The sequence below is a fragment of the Schistocerca americana genome, chromosome 2 (genome assembly GCF_021461395.2).
Source record: "Schistocerca americana isolate TAMUIC-IGC-003095 chromosome 2, iqSchAmer2.1, whole genome shotgun sequence".
In the NCBI taxonomy this organism is placed as follows: Eukaryota; Metazoa; Arthropoda; class Insecta; order Orthoptera; family Acrididae; genus Schistocerca; species Schistocerca americana.
The window spans coordinates 132,568,444-132,589,584 of record NC_060120.1 but is presented as its reverse complement, the minus strand read 5'-3'; the positions used below and the strand labels follow the sequence as shown (position 1 = coordinate 132,589,584).

Genomic DNA, 21,141 nt, shown 5'->3' with positions numbered 1-21,141 from the left:
TCAGTAACTAGGATATATGGAAGGCCTTCTGGTGCAAATATTTATGAGAGTTGATTCCCAAGGCTGCTGTGGATCCAGCCACAGTGACAAAGAAGTACGAGGAGGCACCTGATAGTTGGCACACTGTGGGCAGGCTGCAACAACGTGAGCTATTTCCCCAACAATGCCTGATTTTGTAATGCAAAATAATTTCTCAAAGGATGACAAGCTTGACCCAAAGGTTTGTCCAGCCAGCATCAAAAAGATTTTGAACTTCCATGTCTAGGTGAAAACAAAGTAATTCCTCTTTATGAAACTCTGGATCCAGACCAATCAGGAATGTGATAAGACACCAGCATTTGTATGCCCATTATTAGTTGTACTTATCAGTTTTCTGTGGCTTCTTGATTCTGTTTCATTTCTGTTAACTGTTTCACATCTCTCATGTTTTGCACTAGCGCACTGCTCATGTGGAGAGGAGGTATTTCATCAAAACTGTTCCAAATGCATGTGGTATTTTTGCAACCCTTACTTCATGTGCAACATTGAAAGTGTAGACTGATGCATTATCTTCTGCTGGTCAGTGGTTGACTTCCTCCAATGTGAATCTGATGGTAAATTGAAGTTTGATAGCTTGCATTCCATTTTCAGGGTCTATAATTCTTCACTGTAATTCAGTTTGTTCACGTCACATAGCACCTGTCCACATTTGCTTTCATATATAATGCTGTTGGACAAAATCAGAACTGGAAAATCCAGGATGGAATAATGACAAAATTGTGAAAGCATTGCTACTCACCATATAGCAGAGACGTTAAATTGCAAACAGGCACAACAAGAAGACTACTAAACATGTAAAGTTGCATCTGCTATTTTTGGAAGGATCGGTTTGCCACTGTACGTATGTAGTAGTCTTTTTGTTGTGACTGTCTGCGATTCAACATCTCCGCTATATGGTGAGTAGCAGTCTTTTCATAACATTGTCATTATATACCCCTGTTAGTGTCACCTTCTAATAGTCATTCATTGTTTTTCTCTGATATATCTCACTGCCTCTAACATTTGTTTTGCATTTCAGATGCAAAAGCTGCAACTGAAAACATGAAGCTCAGTTAGTAAAGTAAAGCTGTGCTCACCGTAAAGGTTGATTTGAACACCACAGTGTTTTACTAGGAATGATTTTAATAATAATATGCATTACTTTCCTCTGACCTTTTGAAGTAACTTTCATGGCCAGTTATAGTGTGAGCTATTGTTTAGTACGTACTCTGAACTACAGTGCAACTTGGTTATCTTTTGTATTAACAAATCGTTATCAGATGTAAAACAAGTGATAAAGGTCAAAGAATCCTGCATTTATTGTCAGTTAGATCATTGGTATGTATTTATCAAGTTGTAGTCTAATTCACACAGATTATTCACATTTTCTGACATTTACTTCCAAACAAGTTACTGCATTAATTACTGGTCTCTTTAAAAAATAAATAGTATTTGTTATAGCCAGCTTTAGAATAATCTAGCTTGCAAGTTACTGTCACACTCAGTAACAATCACAACGGGCATTGTCACACACATACCATTTAACTATTAACCCTCGAGGGGGTGCACTTACGTATAAAGTGCACCAACCACAAATAACATTGTTTCTCACTGTTACATTGCTGTTTTACAATTTCAAACCTGCTTTTATTCCTTCATTATTGCTTCTTCTAAGACAGTGATAAGCTTGTTGTTCTACATCCAAGTGAGGAGCTGTAATATAAAATAAACAGCGAACCAGGTGAGAAAAAAATTCACGATCGTGGTAAGAAAATGACCCAGATTGTGAGCTAGCAGCACAAATCGCCAATTAATCAGTTACCTATCAGATAATTAGTAATGGAATAAATGTTTGGTGGAGGTCTGATGTAACTGCCCGGTTTAATGCTCCGATTGGGTCATTACTGTGCAAGAGACTGCAAGAGTGATATAATGGAAATTTGTTTTATTATTGTTTAGTTAAACTATGATATAGCTCAAACAATATAAGTTTATTTTACCATTATTTAATTAAATCAAGATTAAATTGTGATTTTGCTCGTACATGTTTACTTTGGTAACATAAAGACAGCTACCCTTTACATGTGTACAAAGCACACCATGCGCCCACTCAGATTATGAAAACCAGTGCACCCGCTAAATGGTTAATGATCATTCAAACAGATTCTGCTTTTATATTTTATGTTTCATTTGCTGAACACACTTCCTCATTGCATTCACCTTTCATAAATAATATTTGTGTTTCGTGCACCAACTCCTACACATTGACACATGTGTACAGTTTTGGTCTCTCCCTTATGCACGTCAGGGAACTGTCAGCTCACCCATGACTGTGCTGACCAGCTTAATAATGCCTTAAACCAAGTAAGCAAGCAAGCATCAGTGCTGCCCAGTATCTCAAATGTACAACAACCCATAACCAAAAAGTGTTACAGTCAGAGACTCTGTTAGTCATGGCAACATATACACTTCTGAGTCAAAATGTTATGACCACTTGTAGGTTGGTCAGCTTTCTTGGAATGCAACCCAGCTGTGTTTTTATATAGCGTAGAGTCAATAAATCCATGGTAGATTTCCAGAGGTATGTGGCACCAGATGTCTACACACAAATTATGCATATCGTGTAAATTACAGGCTGATTGTTTGTGGGTGTGGAGCTGGTGCATGATAACATCCCAGATGTTTTCCATAGGGTTCATATCAGGTAAATTTGGTGGCAAAGGCATAGTATGAATACACAGCATGCTCCTCAATCCACTGTAGTACGATTCTGGCCTTGTGACGTTGATATTTACCTGCTATAAGATACCTTTGCTGTTGAGAAAAACATATAGCATGAAGGTATGCAGGCAGTCTACAGTAATGCTCTTATGATCCACAGCTGTCGTGGTGACTTTGATTACTACCACAGACTGCATGGAAGACCAGGTTCATGTTCCAGTAGCATAATATTGCCCCCACTAACCTGTGTCAATGACAATGTGCAAGAGTCGAGCAGCCATTCGCCTGGATGACAGCATATCCAGACTCAGACATTGACCTGATGTAATAGAAAACATGATTTATTGACCTGGCAACACATTTCCATTGATACATGGTCTAATCTCATTGATACTGTGTGTGCTGCTATTGTAATTGACAATGTCGAATCAACATGGGGTCCCATAGTGGTTGACTGCTGCGTAGTTTAACACTGTGCACTGAACAGTGTGCTAAGGAACACTTGCTTCAGTACCAACATTATACTCTGTCTTCTGATCTGCCACATATCACTGTCTACCCTGCTTTACAAAGTCGGCAAGCCTCCGAATTCTACAGTCTGTGATGAGGTAATGACAATCAACACCTGGTTTCTATTTGTGATTTCACCATGCTTCCACCAGTTTCCACAGATGCTCACAACCACAGCACATGAGCAGCCAGCCAGGTATGACATTTCTGAAATGCTCATTCCCAGACACTGGACCACAATAATCAGCCACTTGTCAAAGTTGCTATGTTGGGTGACTTCCCCATGTGTGGTCCGTATCATCACTAGAATGATTCCCCGTTTCTCTCTGCTCCACTTGTAGACTTTTCTTACTGCTTTACATAGTCACAACTCCACCAGGTGACATTCAGTCTTGTGGTGGGCAGTGGTCATAATGTTTTGGCTCATCACTTTAGAATTAAATGTGATAAATTGGACAACATACAGCAGTGCTGCACAAAGTTTGTTACTAGGCATATCCTGAAGATGGCAAATACGAAACTTGTCAAAACATTGTTACACATCAAACAAGATATTCAACTGATTGAAGAATTCATCAGACTACAGAGTTCATTAGTAAAGTTGATCTACTAAATACAGTAATAGAAGGAAAACATTACCTGCTGATAAGGACAGGATATTGGGGATGATTGTTACTTCTAATATTAGAAGACTACTGCTACAGAAGTGACAGAGGAATGTATGTGTTTTTGAGTAAATGATTTGATGGGAGTTGCATGAAGAAAATATTCACAATAGGGTTTTTCTTGTCAGCTCACTAGTAAAACATAAATAAAAGAGGAGAATTTAGTTGGACAAGGAGCATAAAACTCTGTTGCCAAACAATGGAAACATTTTGTTTGAGTCTGCTGTGACAGTGCCACAAGATTCGTGGTAGAGAAACTGCTGTCTAAACTCTTGTAAATCAAAGTAATACAAAGTAGAGACATTAATAGTACAAGGAGTACTAAAATTGGGTCATGTAGTTACACTGGGAGGAAGATTTACTTGTAGTACATATCAAATGAATTTTAACATACCATCTTCATTCTCGTAACCCGACATGCTTTGCAAAATTTGAATCCCAAAATTAGATTGAAGGTGATGTAGGATTTTAGGTCTGCCATCTTTGGCATGGGAGTAGATATATGCAGAGTTGGGATGGAGACAAAGGTCAGGCTGAGATGTTTTAGGTCTCTGTGGTGAGAGACAGTACAAAATGACTTAGATGTCAGGCCAGTGAGGTAGATATGGTGTTGATATGGAACTGAGACTCTGCGTTGGCTTCTGGTCTGCTTTTAATTGTTCTTCACATGTTTCTTTTATTTGTTCTTCACAAGTTTACACAGTTATGCCGAAAACACACACACTGGTTTATTACTTGAATCTGGGATCCACTTAACATAAGTATAAAAGGTGGACGAGGCTTGTATCTTCAAGCTATTAATAGATGATTCATCCAATTACCAGACCAAATTGCCACAGTGGCCTGATACTGTATAATGATTAGGGTACCCAAAGTAACATCTAAATATGGTATTTAAATCATGAATCGTGAAAGAAGCCAGTTACTGTTGCTATAATTGGCCTTACAAATGGCTCGTGACTGAGTCACCTATTGTGTCCAGTTTGCAATCAGTGATCATAACATTGGGAGTTGTTGAATGCATATAGTCACATACCGAACTGGTGAAAGTGACTGGTTTTGTCTCTTGGTGCTGTAAGTCTCAACCAAAGCCACAAAGCTTACTGCTAAAATTGGCACTTAGACAATTTTTGATTGTTCTGGCAAACTTTCATGACTCGGTCATTATGTCATTCATTACTGTGAGAACAATTCCTAGCTGGGAACTGCATCTTCCAAGTTGATGATGCTTCCACTCACACTGCTTGAAATGTTCAATATCAGCTTGCTGAGCTTGCGGATAAAACTGCACCCTGGCTTCTGTAACTTCTGGTTTTGGGTGCAATTAGGGTATTGTAGTCTGATGAACAAACTATTAAGAGTCCATTAACCACATTCATTTCATCTCAACAATTTTTTAAAAAGAAACTTAAAAATGGAGCTATTTCTTTGCTAAAGGGAATGATATTGTAATTGCATATCACTCGGGATCCAGTGCATTGGTTCCAAGGAGGATTCAACAAAACTGCATCCAGTATCTGAACAGCAGGGTGGGATTGGACAATTCAGTTTCATGGAAAGGGGAGAAGATACACGGGATATATATCTAAAAACAAAGATGATGTGACTTACCAAACGAAAGCGCTGGCAGGTTGATAGACACACAAACATACACACAAAATTCAAGCTTTCGCAACCAACGGTTGCTTCATCAGGAAAGAGGGAAGGAGAGGGAAAGACGAAAGGATGTGGTATATCTTCTGGTAAACCTTCTGGGATGTAAGGTCATGGTCCATGAAACTCTTCAGCTCCTAACGTTTCGTCCAGAGCTGCAATGGAAATCTTCAGAGGGGTGTTTCTCCTCCGGTGAGTCCTGCCGACTGACGGGTCGGACGTCTGAGAGCGACTTATATAGCGTAGAAAGTGGGCGTGGCCAGAGTTACACGTGATATGCAGAGATAATCTTTGTCAGAGATGAAACTTAACTATCGATCGTAATCTCGTCACAGATAAAACTGTCTAGCAATTCTGTAGTGCTACTGTCCAAATATCACTAAGCTTCATGGTCTCTTCTTTCCGATTAAAATGATCCCTATGTATATATATTTCAATTGCTTCTCTACAAAGCCGTGGGTAATAGTTCATCGTCGTAGATAAAATTTTTGTTTCGGAAAACTTACTTGATGATTTCCTGACTGAAAAGCGTGTTCTGCTACAGCCGATTTATCTGTTTTTCCTAATCGGCAAAGACTTCTGTGTTCTTTTAACTGTGTATTTACGCTTCTTTTTGTTGTTCCAATATAAACTTTACCACATGTACACGGAATTTTATACATGCCTCTGGCTGACAGAGGAGCACGTTTATCTTTTACAGACCGGCCACAAATTTTCTTCGTTGGTCTAAAACCAGGTCTAATATCATGTTTACTTAAAATCTTTCCAATCTGATCCGTTACTTTCTTTATAAAAGGGAGAGAGACTGTATTCTTCCATCGTTTTTCGGGCTTGTCCTTAGGCTTTTTGTTGTTTGGGTGCAGAATTCTGCTTACTTCTTTCTTTGAGTAGCCATTTTTCTCAAAAGCGTGCTTCAGATGTTTTAATTCGGTGTCTAGATACTCCGGCGTGCAAATCCGTCTGGCTCTGTCAACGAGACTTTTAATCACACCTCTCTTTTGTTGTGGATGGTGGTTAGAGTTTTTATGTAAGTATCTGTCTGTGTGCGTTATTTTTCTAAAAATCTGTTGTTTCAATCTTCCATCTGTCTGTCTCATAACTAATACATCCAAAAACGGTATTTTGTTGTCATTTTCTCTCTCCATGGTAAACTGTATTCTTGGATTTATATTATTAAGGTAATCAAAAAATTCGTTTAAGGCTTCTCTACCATGTGGCCAGACCACAAATGTATCGTCTACATACCGATACCAGCGAGATGGTTTCTTATCTGCTTTTTCCAAGGCTGACTGCTCGAATTTCTCCATGTAGAAATTAGCTACTGCAGGACCCAATGGGTTACCCATTGCTACGCCTTTAAGTTGCTCATAAAATTCATTATTCCACTGGAACTGACAGGAAGTAAGACAATGTCTGAAAAGAGTAGTCAGATCTTCTGGAAAAATATCCGTTATAAAATCCATAACTTCATTAACTGGAATCATAGTAAATAAAGGGATAAACATAGGGATAATTTTAATCGGAAAGAAAAGACCATGAAACTTAGTGATATTTGGACAGTAGCACTACAGACTTGCTAGACAGTTTTATCCGTGACGAGATTACGATCGATAGTTAAGTTTTATCTCTGACAAAGATTATCTCTGCATATCACGTATAACTCTGGCCACGCCCACTTTCTACGATATATAAGTCGCTCTCAGACATCCGACCCGTCAGTCGGCAAGACTCATCGGAGGAGAAACACCCCTCTGAAGATGTCCAGCGCAGCTCTGGACGAAATGTTAGGAGCTGAAGAGTTTCATGAACCATGACCTTACATCCCAGAAGGTTTACCAGAAGATATGTCATTCGGTCGTGAAAGCCTTCATACTATGAAAGGATGTGGGTTTTAAGGGAGAGGGTAAGGAGTCATTCCAATCCCGGGAGCGGAAAGACTTACCTTATATATATAAAGACTTACCTTATATATATATATTATTGGTGTTTTGCCCTTAAAGAGCGCATTTTGACTAAACTACATGGCCAGTTCCTTTTGCTGCCTTCCTTGCTGCCCAAACTTCCCTCATTTTCTTGCTGTGTTTCTGTTTCCGGTCCTCTGTCCATGCTTCTTGTCGGCTTTGTGTCTTCGGCTTCATCTTGACTGCCTTTTTGGTTGCCCATATTTCTTTCATCTTCTGGCTGTGATCTTGCTTGCGTTCTTCGGTCCATTTAATGCCTGTTTGTTTGTCACATTGTATCTCATGTAGTTTACTTTTCTTAATGATGTTTCTGAACTTTATTCTGTCGTTTATTGTGTCTGCTGTTATGTTGAGTTGGTTCAGGTCGATTTCTACCTCTGCCACCCATTTGTTGTTTCTAGTGGTTACCCAGTCAAAGATCTGTTTGGTCAGCCTGTGTGATGGCATTCTGTATAGGTGTCCATAGAATTGTAGTCTGCGTTTTCTAATCTTTTCTGTGATTGTCTCCGTATGTTTGTACAGTTCCTCTGTAGGTTTCTTGATCCAAATTCCATTGTTGTTAGTTGCGCCAAATATTTTCCTAAGTATTTTCCGTTCTACTTTTTCTAGTTGTCTGATACGTGTATGCCCTAGGATTAGTGTGGTCTCTGCTGCATATAGTGCCTCGGGGAGCACCAACGTGTCGTAATGGCGTAATTTGGCTTTTTGTGAGATAGACTTCTTGTTGTAATGATTCCACACTACTTTGTATGCCTTGTCCAGTTTAGTCTTTCTTTCTTCGTTTGAGTCTCTGTTATGTCCACTCATTTGTAGTTTTTCACCGAGGTATTTGAAGTTTGCCATTTTGTAAATCGTGCCATACTTTGTGTTCCGAGATGAGAGTTTCTTTGTGTTCATAAACTGTGTCTTTTCGTAAGAGATCTGTAGTCCAGTTTTGGAAGCGATTTCGTGCAGTTTTTCAATAGCGTCTTTTGTTTCCTTTATACCTTTCGTGACAATCGCCAAATCGTCTGCAAAAGCCAGGCATTTAATATGTAGGTTTCCTAAGGTTATCCCCTGTTGTGATGTTTCCCATTCTTTTATGACCTTATCTAACACCAGATTGAAAAGGAGAGGTGAGAGGCCATCGCCTTGTCGGACACCTGTGTGAATTTCAAAGGGCCCTGATAGTTCCCCACAGAACTTTACTTTGGAGGTTGTGTTGGTTAAAGTTTGCTCTATGATAGCCCGTGTTCTGTTGTCTACTTTGTATTCTGCTAGAATTTTGAAGAGAGTTTTCCGGTCGATAGAGTCGTACACCTTTTTGAAGTCAACAAAGGTAATGATCAGGTTCTGTTTGTGTTGTAAAATTATTTTCAGGTTCCAAATTTGTTCTGCACAAGACCGCCCTTTACGGAAGCCTGCTTGGTATTCCCCAATCAAGTGGTCGGTCTGGCATTCTAATCTGTTCAGTAAAGCTTTAGAGAGGATCTTGTATGTGACCGGTAGTAGGGATATTCCTCTGTAGTCGTTCGGATCAGTCTTGTCACCTTTTTTGTGTAGTGGGTGTATCAGGGCAGTTTTCCAGTCGTCAGGAATTTTCATGGTCTTCCTGATGTCTTCCAAGATCCTGTGGATGTCTTTGGTGAGTTCTGGGTCTTGTAACTTCCAGATTTCCGCGATGATTGTATGTGCTCGTTTCTGTCATCATTTCTTCCATGGGGGGGGGGGGGGGGGGGGGGGTCCGTGTTGAGCAGTTTTTCAAAGTACTTTGCCAGAATGTCACAATTGTTTTTGGTATTGGTTTCTAGGGTTCCATCAAGTCTTCTGAAGCACAAGTTGGGTGGTTGATATCCAGTCATATTTTCTCTGAACGTTCTGTAGAAGTTTCTTGTATTGTTCTTCATGAAGTCCGATTCGATCTCTGTCAGTCGCCGTTTGTCATACTGTCGTTTTTCACTGCGAATGATTGTGCTTGATTGCTTCTGTGTTTTCAAGAAGTTCATCCAATTCTCTTGGGATTTATGGCTACTAAAGTTTTTCCATGCACGGATTCGTTGGTCAGTAGCTTGGTCACATGTGTGGTTCCACCAACAGTGTTTCCGTGTGCGTGGTGCTTGTGCTAGTTTCATGGCCTCTCGGATTCTTCGTGAAAGTTGTGTCCAGTCTGTCGTTTTCTCCATTTTAATTTTGTGTAATATTTGTGTCTGGTTTAAAGTAACGTATTCTGGATCTGGTCTAACAATTTTGTTCTTCTGGAGCTTTTTCTTGGGCAAAAGACGAATCTTGATCTGTAGTAGGTGGTGGTCTGAGTCGAAGTAGCCTTTACGGGTGTCTATGTTCAAAATTTCTTTTTGTGAGTCTTTCTGCACTATTACGAGGTTGATTTGTAGTTCTTGCTTTCCGCTGGGGAATTTCCATGTGGTAAGTTTTCGTGTTGGTTTCTTGAATTTTGTTGACATAATGGCGAGGTCGTGGCTTTTGCAAAAGTCTATCAGATGTTTTCTGTTCTTTTTGGTGTCCTTGTGTGGAGTATGTTTTCCTGTGATATGTCTGTATATCTTTTCTTTTCCGAGTTTGGCGTTGAAGTCTCCCAGTATTATTTTGACTCTATGTGCAGGAATTTTTCTGATAGTTTCTTCCATTGTCGTCCAGAAGTCATCAATTTCGTCCGGGTTTTTCCTGTTGTAGTCATTAGTTGGTGCATGTGCGTTGATTATTGTGTAGGATTTATTGGCTGATTTCACTGTGATGGTGCTGATTCTTTCGTTTGGTGACGAAAAGTCGATTATGCTGTCTGTGATGGACCTGTGTACTGCAAATCCTGTGCCAAAAAGCCTTAGGTATTTCAGTTGTCTCGATGGTTTTCCTTTGTATATTCTGAAATTCTCCGTGTTGAAATGGTCTTCGTCTGTGAATCGTGTTTCTTGCAGTGCACATATTTTGATTTGAAATTTTTCGAGAGTGTCTGTCAGTTGTTTCATCTTTCCTGTCTTCATCAGTGTGTTCACGTTGAGTGTGCCGATGTAGTGTTTGCATTTGGTCTTGAGGGAGTTTGAGAAGCTCCGATTCTTCTCATGATGTCCGTGAGCCCCCGGAATCCGATGCTCACGACAATCCCAGTCTATTGACTGGGGCCCGGGGTAATGAGATTTTTCTCGTTGTACCATCATAATGTTTAGTAGTTGGATGTATGGCATGCTGCCGACTACAACCTGACTTTCCAGATCAGGAGATTGGTTGAGGCCGCCACTGACATGTGGAGCAGACGCCTTTTGTAGCCGCCCACTGTGGGAACAGACGCTACTAGTAGTTTTGGTCCGCCCCGAGTATTTCATTTCTTCAGTACCACCTATATCTAGGAGGCATTCCCCTATCCGCTAGTAGTTTTTGATATTGACTGCTAGTACCAGAAAAAAATCATAAATCGAAGGTACATCACTGCTGAAAGCTTTTAGAACCAAGAACCATTTGGCATTTTCAGTTGCAGTGGGAATAGCAGTGAACAGAGAAGGAAAGGAGACAGAGAAGATCTAAAGACTAGTAGAATGTTTCATCAGTGTCTTGTCAGACAGCGGCAGAGCAATGCAGAGATGTTCATTAAACTCCAGTGGCAGATGCTGCAAGAGAAGTATTGTGTGCTATGAAAGGTTTACTGTAATATTCTGAGGATTTACACTACAAGAAGAATCGGGCAGCACAATACTCCCCCAACAAACATATCACATGATGATCGTGACAGGAAAAATGAATCTCGAAGTACTGTCCACTACTTGCCATAAGGTGGCTTTGAGAGTGTATAGATAGATTTTTCTCCAAGCATTGTAGTTTTTAATGGAATCAACAGACACACTTCATCATGATCTACATCTATGATAATGTATATTTTGTCCCTTTCTTCATAGTTGAGGATCCTCTCTATATGGCTATATGGAGTGCAATGTGTGAATGAATCATTCTTCAAACTCAAAATATAATTACTGAATTATCGTATATACCTTTATCAAAATACTTCTTGAATAGTTAAATATTATCACAAGAAAAGAGAAATTCAAAATATGCTTCATTAACCTTGTGTGTATATGTTTCTGTGCCTACATGATTGTGATGCTGATGAAAATGATGATTTATTTTACAGAGGTATGTGGATTACTTCAAAGTCAGAGAATTTTTACTAAATAAGGTCAGACAGAGACTCATTACCCTTAATGGCACAAAAACATTGAGAGATGATATTTCAACAAAGAAGACAGCTGCTGTGAGGAATCCCAGGTCTTTGCAAGTTGACAGCATCATAAACCGTGTGAAAAGAAAAGCACATGGTTTGAACCAATCAGAGGACATTGGAAATTCAAGTAAATTATCTTTAATTTAATGACTTATTTGTGTATAGTTTTCTTATTAATAAATATTTCATTAATAGAAACATACAGAAGAAATAGTATTCATGTAGATATATGATGACTCTGTAATTTTATTTTTAATATTTATGGCATTTTCAAACCAACTTTTCTCAAATATTCATCATTATCATCTTCCTAGCCATTTCCCTCTCATAAAATTAGCTTAGATATACAGTTTATTTTGTAGACCAATAGTGAGGAGATTACTAGTGTAGAACATGTCAGAAAAGAAAAGAAAATAAACTGTAATACATATTTACAAAATATAGAAAAAAATGAGGAACAGAAGACTGATAATATTTGGACATTTATATGGTATAAATGACAATATGCCGATAAAACATATATTCAAGTGTCTGTGGGAAAAAAAATTAACAAGAAGCTGTATTTGAGAAGTTAAAAAAGTTTTAGATGTACGCAATGTAAAGACAGAAGCACCAGAAAAAAACATTTTTGGAAAGAAAGTGTTAAGGGCAGGAGCAGTTAGGGAATAGGTCTGAAGTGGTCTGAAGAAAGAAAAAAAGAGACATGATAAAATGGTGAAAGAATATTGAAGGAAAAGAAAAGAAAAGATGGGAAGAAATTGAAATTGGCACTTCGTCCCTATTTTGCCAAACTGGGACACACACACACACACACACACACACACACACACACACACACACACACACACACACACACACCAGGCCTACGCAGAGAAACAGGCTCTGTCTGGGTATACACTTAATTCCCTAGTTACGCGTGGGATTTCCATGAACCCTAAATCATTTTTTCTACTCCCTGTTGTTTTGGTGGTCCGTTGGGCAGTATTAACACCCCAACTCCTAAAAGACCATGTGTCGCTAGTCCACCTGGTATGTTGGTGGATGTACAACAGAGCAGTGAAGCAGACCACACTCTTTGGTAGATAATGTGCATACTGTTCTTAAATGAGTAAAAGGTTCCTCTGAAAAGTTGTCAGCTTTCTACATTTGCAAAGCTCTTGGCGACTGTGGTCTATAGGTAGTGTCTTTGATTAATAATCAACACATCCTCGGTCCTGGGTTTGAACCCTGCCACTGCTGAAATTCTGAATAAAATTCACCTACAAGGGTGGCCAAAGACTTCCATGATACGAAGTCACCCCATTCAGCCAATGGGCTTGTCACAGAGAGCAGAGGAGTGGAGAGAGGTTCAGAGCACACTCTTGCCCTTGAGGTGGGAAACTGCCCCTAAAGACCAAAGAATCAGCAGTGATCAACGGCATGAGATAGTGAAAGGAATGGAAACCACTGCATTAAAGATGCATAAGGTGTATCCGCAGGACAAGTGGTCTGTAATAGAAAAGTGTCATGATGATCTCTCCATTTGCAAAAGATTCCAGACTTGTCCCTCATTGGATCTCCAGGAAGGGACTGCAAAGGGGAAGGTGATCATGAGAAAAAGATTGAATACCCAGTGAAGAGATAACATTCTATGAGTCGGGGTGTGGAATCTCAGAAGTTTGAATGTGGTAGGGAAACCAGAAAATCTGAAAAGGAAAATGCTAAGGCTCAGACTAGACGTAGGGTGGGGGGGTCATTGAACTGAAAGAAAAGAAGTCAAGGATTTCTAGATGTGTATAGGGTAATATCAACAGCAGCAGAAAATAGTATTATGGGAGTAGGATTTGTCATAAATAAGAAGGTAGGGCAGAGAGTGAGTTACTGTGAACAGTTCAGTGATATGGCTGTTGCCATCAGAATCGACAGCAAACCAACACCTACAACATTAGTTCAGGTGCACATGCCAATGTTACAAGCTGACGATGAAGAGACAGAGAAAGTGTGTGAGGATATTGAATGGTTAATTCAGTACATAAAGGGAGATGAAAATCTAATAGTCATGGGGGACAGGGATATTGTTGTAGGGGAAGGAGTAGAAGAAACGTTTAAGGGAGAATATGGGCTTGGTACTACGAGTAGAAGCTGACCTCGGGGAAGATCAGTTTGGATTCCGTAGAAATATCGGAACACGTGAGGCAATACTGACCCTACGACTTATCTTAGAAGCTAGATTAAGGAAAGGCAAACCTATGTTTCTAGCGTTTGTAGACTTAGAGAAAGCTTCTGACAATGTTGACTGGAATACGCTCTTTCAAATTCTGAAGGTGGCAGGGGTAAAATACAGGGAGTGAAAGGCTATTTACAATTTGTACAGAAACCAGATGGCAGTTATAAGAGTCGAGGGACATGAAAGGGAAGCAGTGGTTGGGAAGGGAGTGAGACAGGGTTGTAGCCTATCCCCGATATTATTCAATCTGTATATTGAGCAAGCAGTAAAGGAAACAAAAGAAAAAATTGGAGTAGGAATTAAAATCCATGGAGAAGAAATAAAAACTTTGAGGTTTGCCGATGACATTGCAATTCTGTCAGAGACAGCAAAGGACTTGGAAGAGCAGTTGAATGGAATGGACAGTGTCTTGAAAGGAGGATATAAGATGAACACCAACAAAAGCAAAACGAGGATAATGGAGTGTAGTCGAATTAAATTGGGTGATGCTGAGGGAATTAGATTAGAAAAATGAGACGCTTAAAGTAGTAAATGAGTTTCGCTATTTGGGGAGCAAAATAACTGATAATGGTCGAAGTAGAGAGGATATAAAGTGTAGACTGGCAATGGCAAGGAAGCGTTTCTGAAGAAGAGAAATTTGTTAACATTGAGTATAGATTTAAGTGTCAGGAAGTCGTTTCTGAAAGTATTTGTATGGAGTGTAGCCATGTATGGAAGTGAAACATGGACGATAAATAGTTTGGACAAGAAGAGAATAGAAGCTTTCGAAATGTGGTGCTACAGATAAATGCTGAAGATCAGATGGGCAGATCACATAACTAATGAGGAGGTATTGAATAGAATTGGGGAGAAGAGGAGTTTGTGGCACAACTTGACAAGAAGAAGGGATTGGTTGGTAGGACATGTTCTGAGGCATCAAGGGATCACAAATTTAGCATTGGAGGGCAGCATGGAGGGTAAAAATCATAGAGGGAGACCAAGAGGTGAATACAATCAGCAGATTCAGAAGGATGTAGGAGGCAGTAAGTACTGGGAGATGAAGAAGCTTGCACAGGATAGTGTAGCATGGAGAGCTGCATCAAACCAGTCTCAGGACTGAAGACAACAACAACAACAACAACAACAACTAGGAGTGACAGAGGAGAAAGACTAATTGAATTCTGCAATAAATTTCAGCTAATAATAGTGAATACTCTGTTCAAGAATCACAAGAGGACAAGGTATACTTGGAGAAGACCAGGAGATATGGGAAGATTTCAGTTAGATTACATCATGTCCAGGCAGAGACTCCAAAATTAGATACTGGATTGTAAAACCTACACAGGAGCAGCTATAGACTCAGATCACAATTTAGTAATGATGAAGAGTAGGCAAATGTTGAAAGAGACTAGTAAGGAAGATTCATTCTCTGAGGCTATACATACTGCAATAAGAAATAGCTCAGTAGGCAGTTCAATTGAAGAGGAATAGACAGCTCTAAGAAGGACCTCCACAGAAGCTGGAAAGAAAAACATACGTACAAAAATGGTCACTGCAAAGAAACCATGAGTAACAGAAGAAATATTTCAGTTGGTCAATGAAAGAAGGAAGCACAAAAATGTTCATGGAAATTCAAGAATACAGAAATACAAGTCACTTAGGAACAACATAAATAGGAAGTGTAGGGAAGCTAGAGCAGAATGGCTACAAGAAAAGTGTGGAGAAATTGAAAAAGAAATGATCGTCGGAAGGATTGACTCAGCTTATACAAAAGGCAAAACAATCTTTGGTGAAACTGAAGGCAAGGGTGGTAACACTGGGATTCCACTGTTAAATGCAGAGGAGAGAGTGAATAATTGGAAAGAGTATATTTATGGCCTCTGTGAGAGGCAAAATTTGTCTGCTGTGACAGAAGAAGAAACAGAAGTTAACAGGAAAGAGATAGGTGACCAGTATTAGAATCAGAATTTAAAAGAGCGTTGGATGAGTTTAAGAATGAATAAGGTAGAAGTGATGCAATCAGAATTTCTAAAATCATTGGGAGAAGTGGCAACAAAATGACTATTCACATTGATGTGTAGATTCTATGAGACTGGTGATATAGCATCAAACTTTTGGAAAAACATTATGCACACAATTCCAAAGATTCCAAGAGCCAACACGTGTAAGAATTATCACACATTTAGCTTAACAGCACATGTATCCAAGTTGCTGACAAGAATAAAATACAGAAAAATGGAAAAGAAAATTGAGGATGTGTTAAATGATGATCAGTTTGACTTTAGAAAAGAAAGAGAGAGGCACCAGAGATGCAGTTCTGACTTTGCGATTGATAATGGGTGTAATACTAAAGAAACATCAAAACATCTTCATAGGATTTGTTGACCTCGAAATAGCATTTGGCAATGTCAAGATGTTCGAAATTCTGAGAAAAATAGGGATGAGCTGTAGGGAAAGATGGCTAATATACAATATGTACAAGAGCCAAGAGGGAATAATAAGAGTGAGAGACCAAGAGTAAAGTTCCCAGATTAAAAAGTTTGTAAGACAGAGATGTAGTCTTTCACCCCTACTGTCAATTATATACATCAAAGAAGCAATGACAGAAATAAAATAAAGGTTAAAAAGTGGAATCAAAATTCGAGGTGGAAGGATATCAGTGATAAGATTTTCTTGTGATATTGTTATCCTCAGTGGAAGTGAAGAAGAATTACAGATTTGGTAATAAGTGCAGAATATTGACTGAGAATAAATCAAAGAAAGATGAAAGTAATGAGAAGTAGCAGTATTGAGAACAGCAAGAAAGTTAACATCTGAATTATTGATCATGAAGTAGATGGAGTTAAGGAATTCAGCTACCTAGACAGCAAAGTATCCCATGACTGTAAGAGTGGGGAGGGCAAAAAAGGCAAACTGATGCTGGCAGAAAGGGCATTCCTGGCCAGGGGGAGTCTGCTAGTATCAAACTTAGGCCTTAATTTGAGGAAGAAATTTCTAAGAATGTATGTTTGGAGCACAGCCTTCTATGTTAGTTAAACATGGACTGTGGACAAACTGGAAAAGAAGAGAATTGAAGCATTTGAGATGTCATGCTACAGAAGAATGTTGAAAATCAGGTGGACTGTTAAAGTAAGAAATGAGGAAGTCCTCCAGAGAATTGGAGGAAAGAACTGTATGGTAAACACAGACAAAAAGAAGGGACAAGATGGTAGGACATCTGTGAAGACATCACAGAAAAACTTCCTTGGTACTAGAGGGAGCTCCAGAGGATATGAACTGTAGAGGCAAACAGAGATTTGAAATACATCCAGCAAATAATTGAGGATATAGATTGTAAATGCCACTCTGTGATGAAAAGGATGGCACAGGAGAGGAATTCTGGCAGGTTGCATCAAACCAATCAGAAGACGGATGACTCAAAAAAGGAGAGCTCGTGAAGGGGTTCCAGGACAAGTTAAGTCTTCAAGAGGCTGCATAATCATATACTCCAGCGGGAGACACTGAAAGTTTCCCACGTGAACAAATTCTTGAACGCTAAACTACGTGGAGAATATGCTATCAACAGCAACAGTTACTGCACGCTGGGCTAAAGTGTTATAAAAGAGTTGTGATTTGCTACAACTTGATAAAATGATATAGATACCATGGAACTCCAACAGGAACAGAAAAACGAATGTGTCACCAAAAAACAGAATTTTGTAAAAAGTGTTTATGATGAGCAACCAAAGTCATTCAACATTCAATCTACCAGAGTTGCCTGTATATATTGTGGAAAGTGGAAAGTCAAGCCCTATGTACCTAATCCAGTATGCTGCTTTACATTTCAATGCCTGGGTTACACCGCCATAGGCTGTGTAACACATGTGAAAGATGCACTGCCCCGTTGTCCATAAATCAAGTATTTAATGTAATGCCCCTCCAGTGTGTATGTCAATTGCTCCCAGTCTGTTCTGCTTTGGAGCAAGGAATGTCCTGTCTTCATGAAAGAGAAGAAAATACATTAGATTAAAGTCACCCAACAAATCTCCTAACCTGCAAAAAAAAGGGGGGGGGGGCATTTAAGGCCACACAGTCACCTGCTTTCATGTATCCAGTTACCTCAGTATTAAAGCGGACTGTAGAGAAGACTAGTGTTGGTACTCAGACTTTGACAGCTGAGCAGAGCACATGAACCTGTCAGTGCAGCTGCAAGCCTGCATCACTAGTCCCACAACCAACCTCTCATACCACTGAAGTAATGATGGCTAATGAATCTAATATCAGAAAGAATAGCAAACTCTCATGGTAGACAATAAAAGAGAGACAGCAAAATATCTTTGTTAAAATGGCCTTGCCACCAGCTCCAAACTGAGGACAAAAACCAACAGGCTAAGATGATGAAGTCTGAAGCCATCAGACCATATGACCGTGGTCCTGTCTGACAGATCAGATGCTAACCATCATCAATGCTACGAACATTGACATCTGCCTGAGAAAACCAGCAAGTCCCTCAAGTAACACCACCCTCCCTCCCTCCCTCCCTCCCTCCCTCCCTCCCTCCCTCCCTCCCTCCCTCCCTCCTCTGCTGCAACCTCTCGACCAAAGAGAAACGACAGGGGGAAGAAAAGACAGAGGAAAACCTCACCATTAAGATGGCTTCTATAGTTAAGAGGTATAGGACACATTTAGAGGAACTGCATCTATTAGCTCAGAGTAAATCAATGTGTATCTGTCTTGAAGAGACACATTTAAAATTTTCTGATACCTGCAAGATATGTGGCTACATTCTCCAAGAAAAGGGTGATCTTAGTGGAGGAGAGCTAAGGAGGAGAGGCTTTTTTCGTAAGAAACAACTACCCTCCTCACTTCTCTCCCTCACAACCAGCCAGAATCAGTCACTGTATCAGTACATGTGCTTCATAAGTTAACACTATATTCACTCTTCCTTTCCGTTATGATGTGCTTGACAGAGGGGCTCCCAGTGGATTCCTTACTCAGCTCCCTTGACCTTTCCTTCTCTGTGGTAATTTTAACACACACAATTTGCTTTGGTGCTCTAAGTCAGCTGCCCCTGGGGCAGAGCAATTGAGAGCATTCTCATGTTCTCGTGTGTGTGTATTTGTTGAAGATGGAATAGAGCACACACACCTCAGCAATGCAACATGGTCGTTCATTGTACTCAATCTGTCGGTATGCTCTCTAGCCACTGGACACGCTGCTCAGTGGGAAATGGTTGAAGACTTTTGCTCAAGCGATCACTTCCTACATCTACATCAGTACTGCAAAGGCACGTGATGGTGTGTGGCAGGGGTACTTCTGTTACCACTGACTGATCCTTGATTCTCTGTTTCACTTGCGAGTGGTGCATGGAAAGAATGATAGTTGGTAAGTCTCAGTATTAACTCTGATTTCTCAAATATTGTCATTGTGATCATTTTGTGAGGCATAAGTTCCTGATCTGAATTCACCTGCCAGACAGAGTGGCACCTGAAAGAAAACCACTGCATTGGGTGCTCTGTAGCATAGACTGGCCACTTTGCAGCCCACATTCTGTGTTCGATCATTGTGACAGTGTCCAGGAATGGGTGGATTATATTATCAAAATAATCCACCACACCAATGAGGCATCCATTCTGCAGTGTTCGGGTCAGTTGAAAAGGCAGCCTGTTCCTTGGTGGCTGGACAAATGCTGCTCTGCAAGCAGGAACAAGAGGGCCCTCTGCGCATAGCTTCAAGCCCTGGGCAACAGCAGAGAACCTCGTAGTCTCTCGGTAGTGATGCGAAATGTTGCTGAATTGTTAGGGACAGTAAAGGGAGATTGTGGCAACAGTTCCTGAGCCCTATCAATCATTCCATTAATTGTATGGGAGACCATCAGGCAGATTTCTGGAAGAGGAGGTAGGTGCCCAGTTGTGACGAAGCAGGCTGGGATAATTGTAATAACCCTCTTGTTTTGCCTTCTGCCTCCTTAATTTCATTTTTCATGTTTAACTAGTTACCATTAACATATGTGAATATAATCTGCATTGTCATAAAAGAGTAAGATTGGCCCGTAGTTTTAAAAAACCAGGCCTAATTTTGTACTTAGTTTTATGTTTGTAACTGATTTTATAATTTATTTTGACTACTCTTAGTTAGTATCTTTCATTATAGGACAAAATCAGTAATTGTTTCATAACTTAAATTCTATTGTTGACTGATAAACAAATATAAGCTATGTACTAATTATAAACATTTGGAAGACGAAATATTAGTAATCTTAAAGTATTTATTTGTCTCTATTCGAAAACGTGTTAGCAAAGCCAGCCCTTCATTAATTCCAAAGTAATTAACAGTTTTTCAGAAGCATTGTTCACATAATGATGTATGTTAATTTCATCATTTAAACAAATAATTAGGCCTAAACCTTGTTGTAGAAGAAACTGTTAAAAAGACGGAGTTTTTTGATGTGATCAGTTAATTTAATGAGTTAAGTTTAAATTGTAATTTATTTAAATTTATCTTGAAACAGTGTGTAGTTTTTGGGCCTATTATTGTGATGATATATAAGGGCCCGATTTTTGGTCATAAGACAGTCAGTCCACATCCAAGTTTCAGACGAGAAATCTGTGTTGGTTAGGACAACAACAATGCTTCCGATTAACAGTGGAATAAGTGTTAAACAGTTAGGCCATGTGTAAAAACAATGACAGTGTCTGTTCCATATGTACCTTTCTATTCTTCAAGAATTGTGAACTATGTGGTTAGGTTTTTACTGCTTGTAGATGTTCAATAGTAAACTATTGTAGCAGTACGTGGAGGTTTGCCTGCACACTATTAATGAGGCTTATGGAAAGTTGAACAATAGTGCACTGGTCATATAACTGTGTAATATTGGGGCAGTTGTAAACAGTGAAAATAAAAGACAGTGAAACACAACTGTGCGTATGTCAGCTACATTATTTACAGTAGTCATTGTCCAAATTACAAACTCCATTTTTCAGCCAGTGTAGCAATGCAGTATGCCGACACCAAGAACAACAAATGTTCTATGAAATAAATAAAGCAGGTGGGACCACCACACAGTGGCTGCTGTAGTGAGGAGTGGAAGACTACAGACCAACCCACAAGACATTGCCCAGACTATGGCAGCCTATTTTTCCACAGTTACAACAAATTCCAATCAGGATTCAGGTTTCTGATGCTACTGAGTGGCTGCAGAGGGCAGGCAGTAGGGACTTCAATTCCTCTACTGATGAAGAA

The 21,141-nt window shown here is 39.6% G+C and overlaps 1 protein-coding gene across 1 annotated transcript in view; it reads left to right on the top strand.

The window, feature by feature from the left end:
- LOC124595659 (zinc finger protein DZIP1) overlaps nucleotides 1-21,141 on the top strand; it is a 282,685-nt gene that overhangs the window by 141,907 nt on the left and 119,637 nt on the right. The window contains exon 11 of the mRNA XM_047134501.1: nucleotides 11,646-11,862. Within this exon, the coding sequence (XP_046990457.1) occupies nucleotides 11,646-11,862 (217 nt within the window). The remainder of the gene's footprint in view (nucleotides 1-11,645; nucleotides 11,863-21,141) is intronic.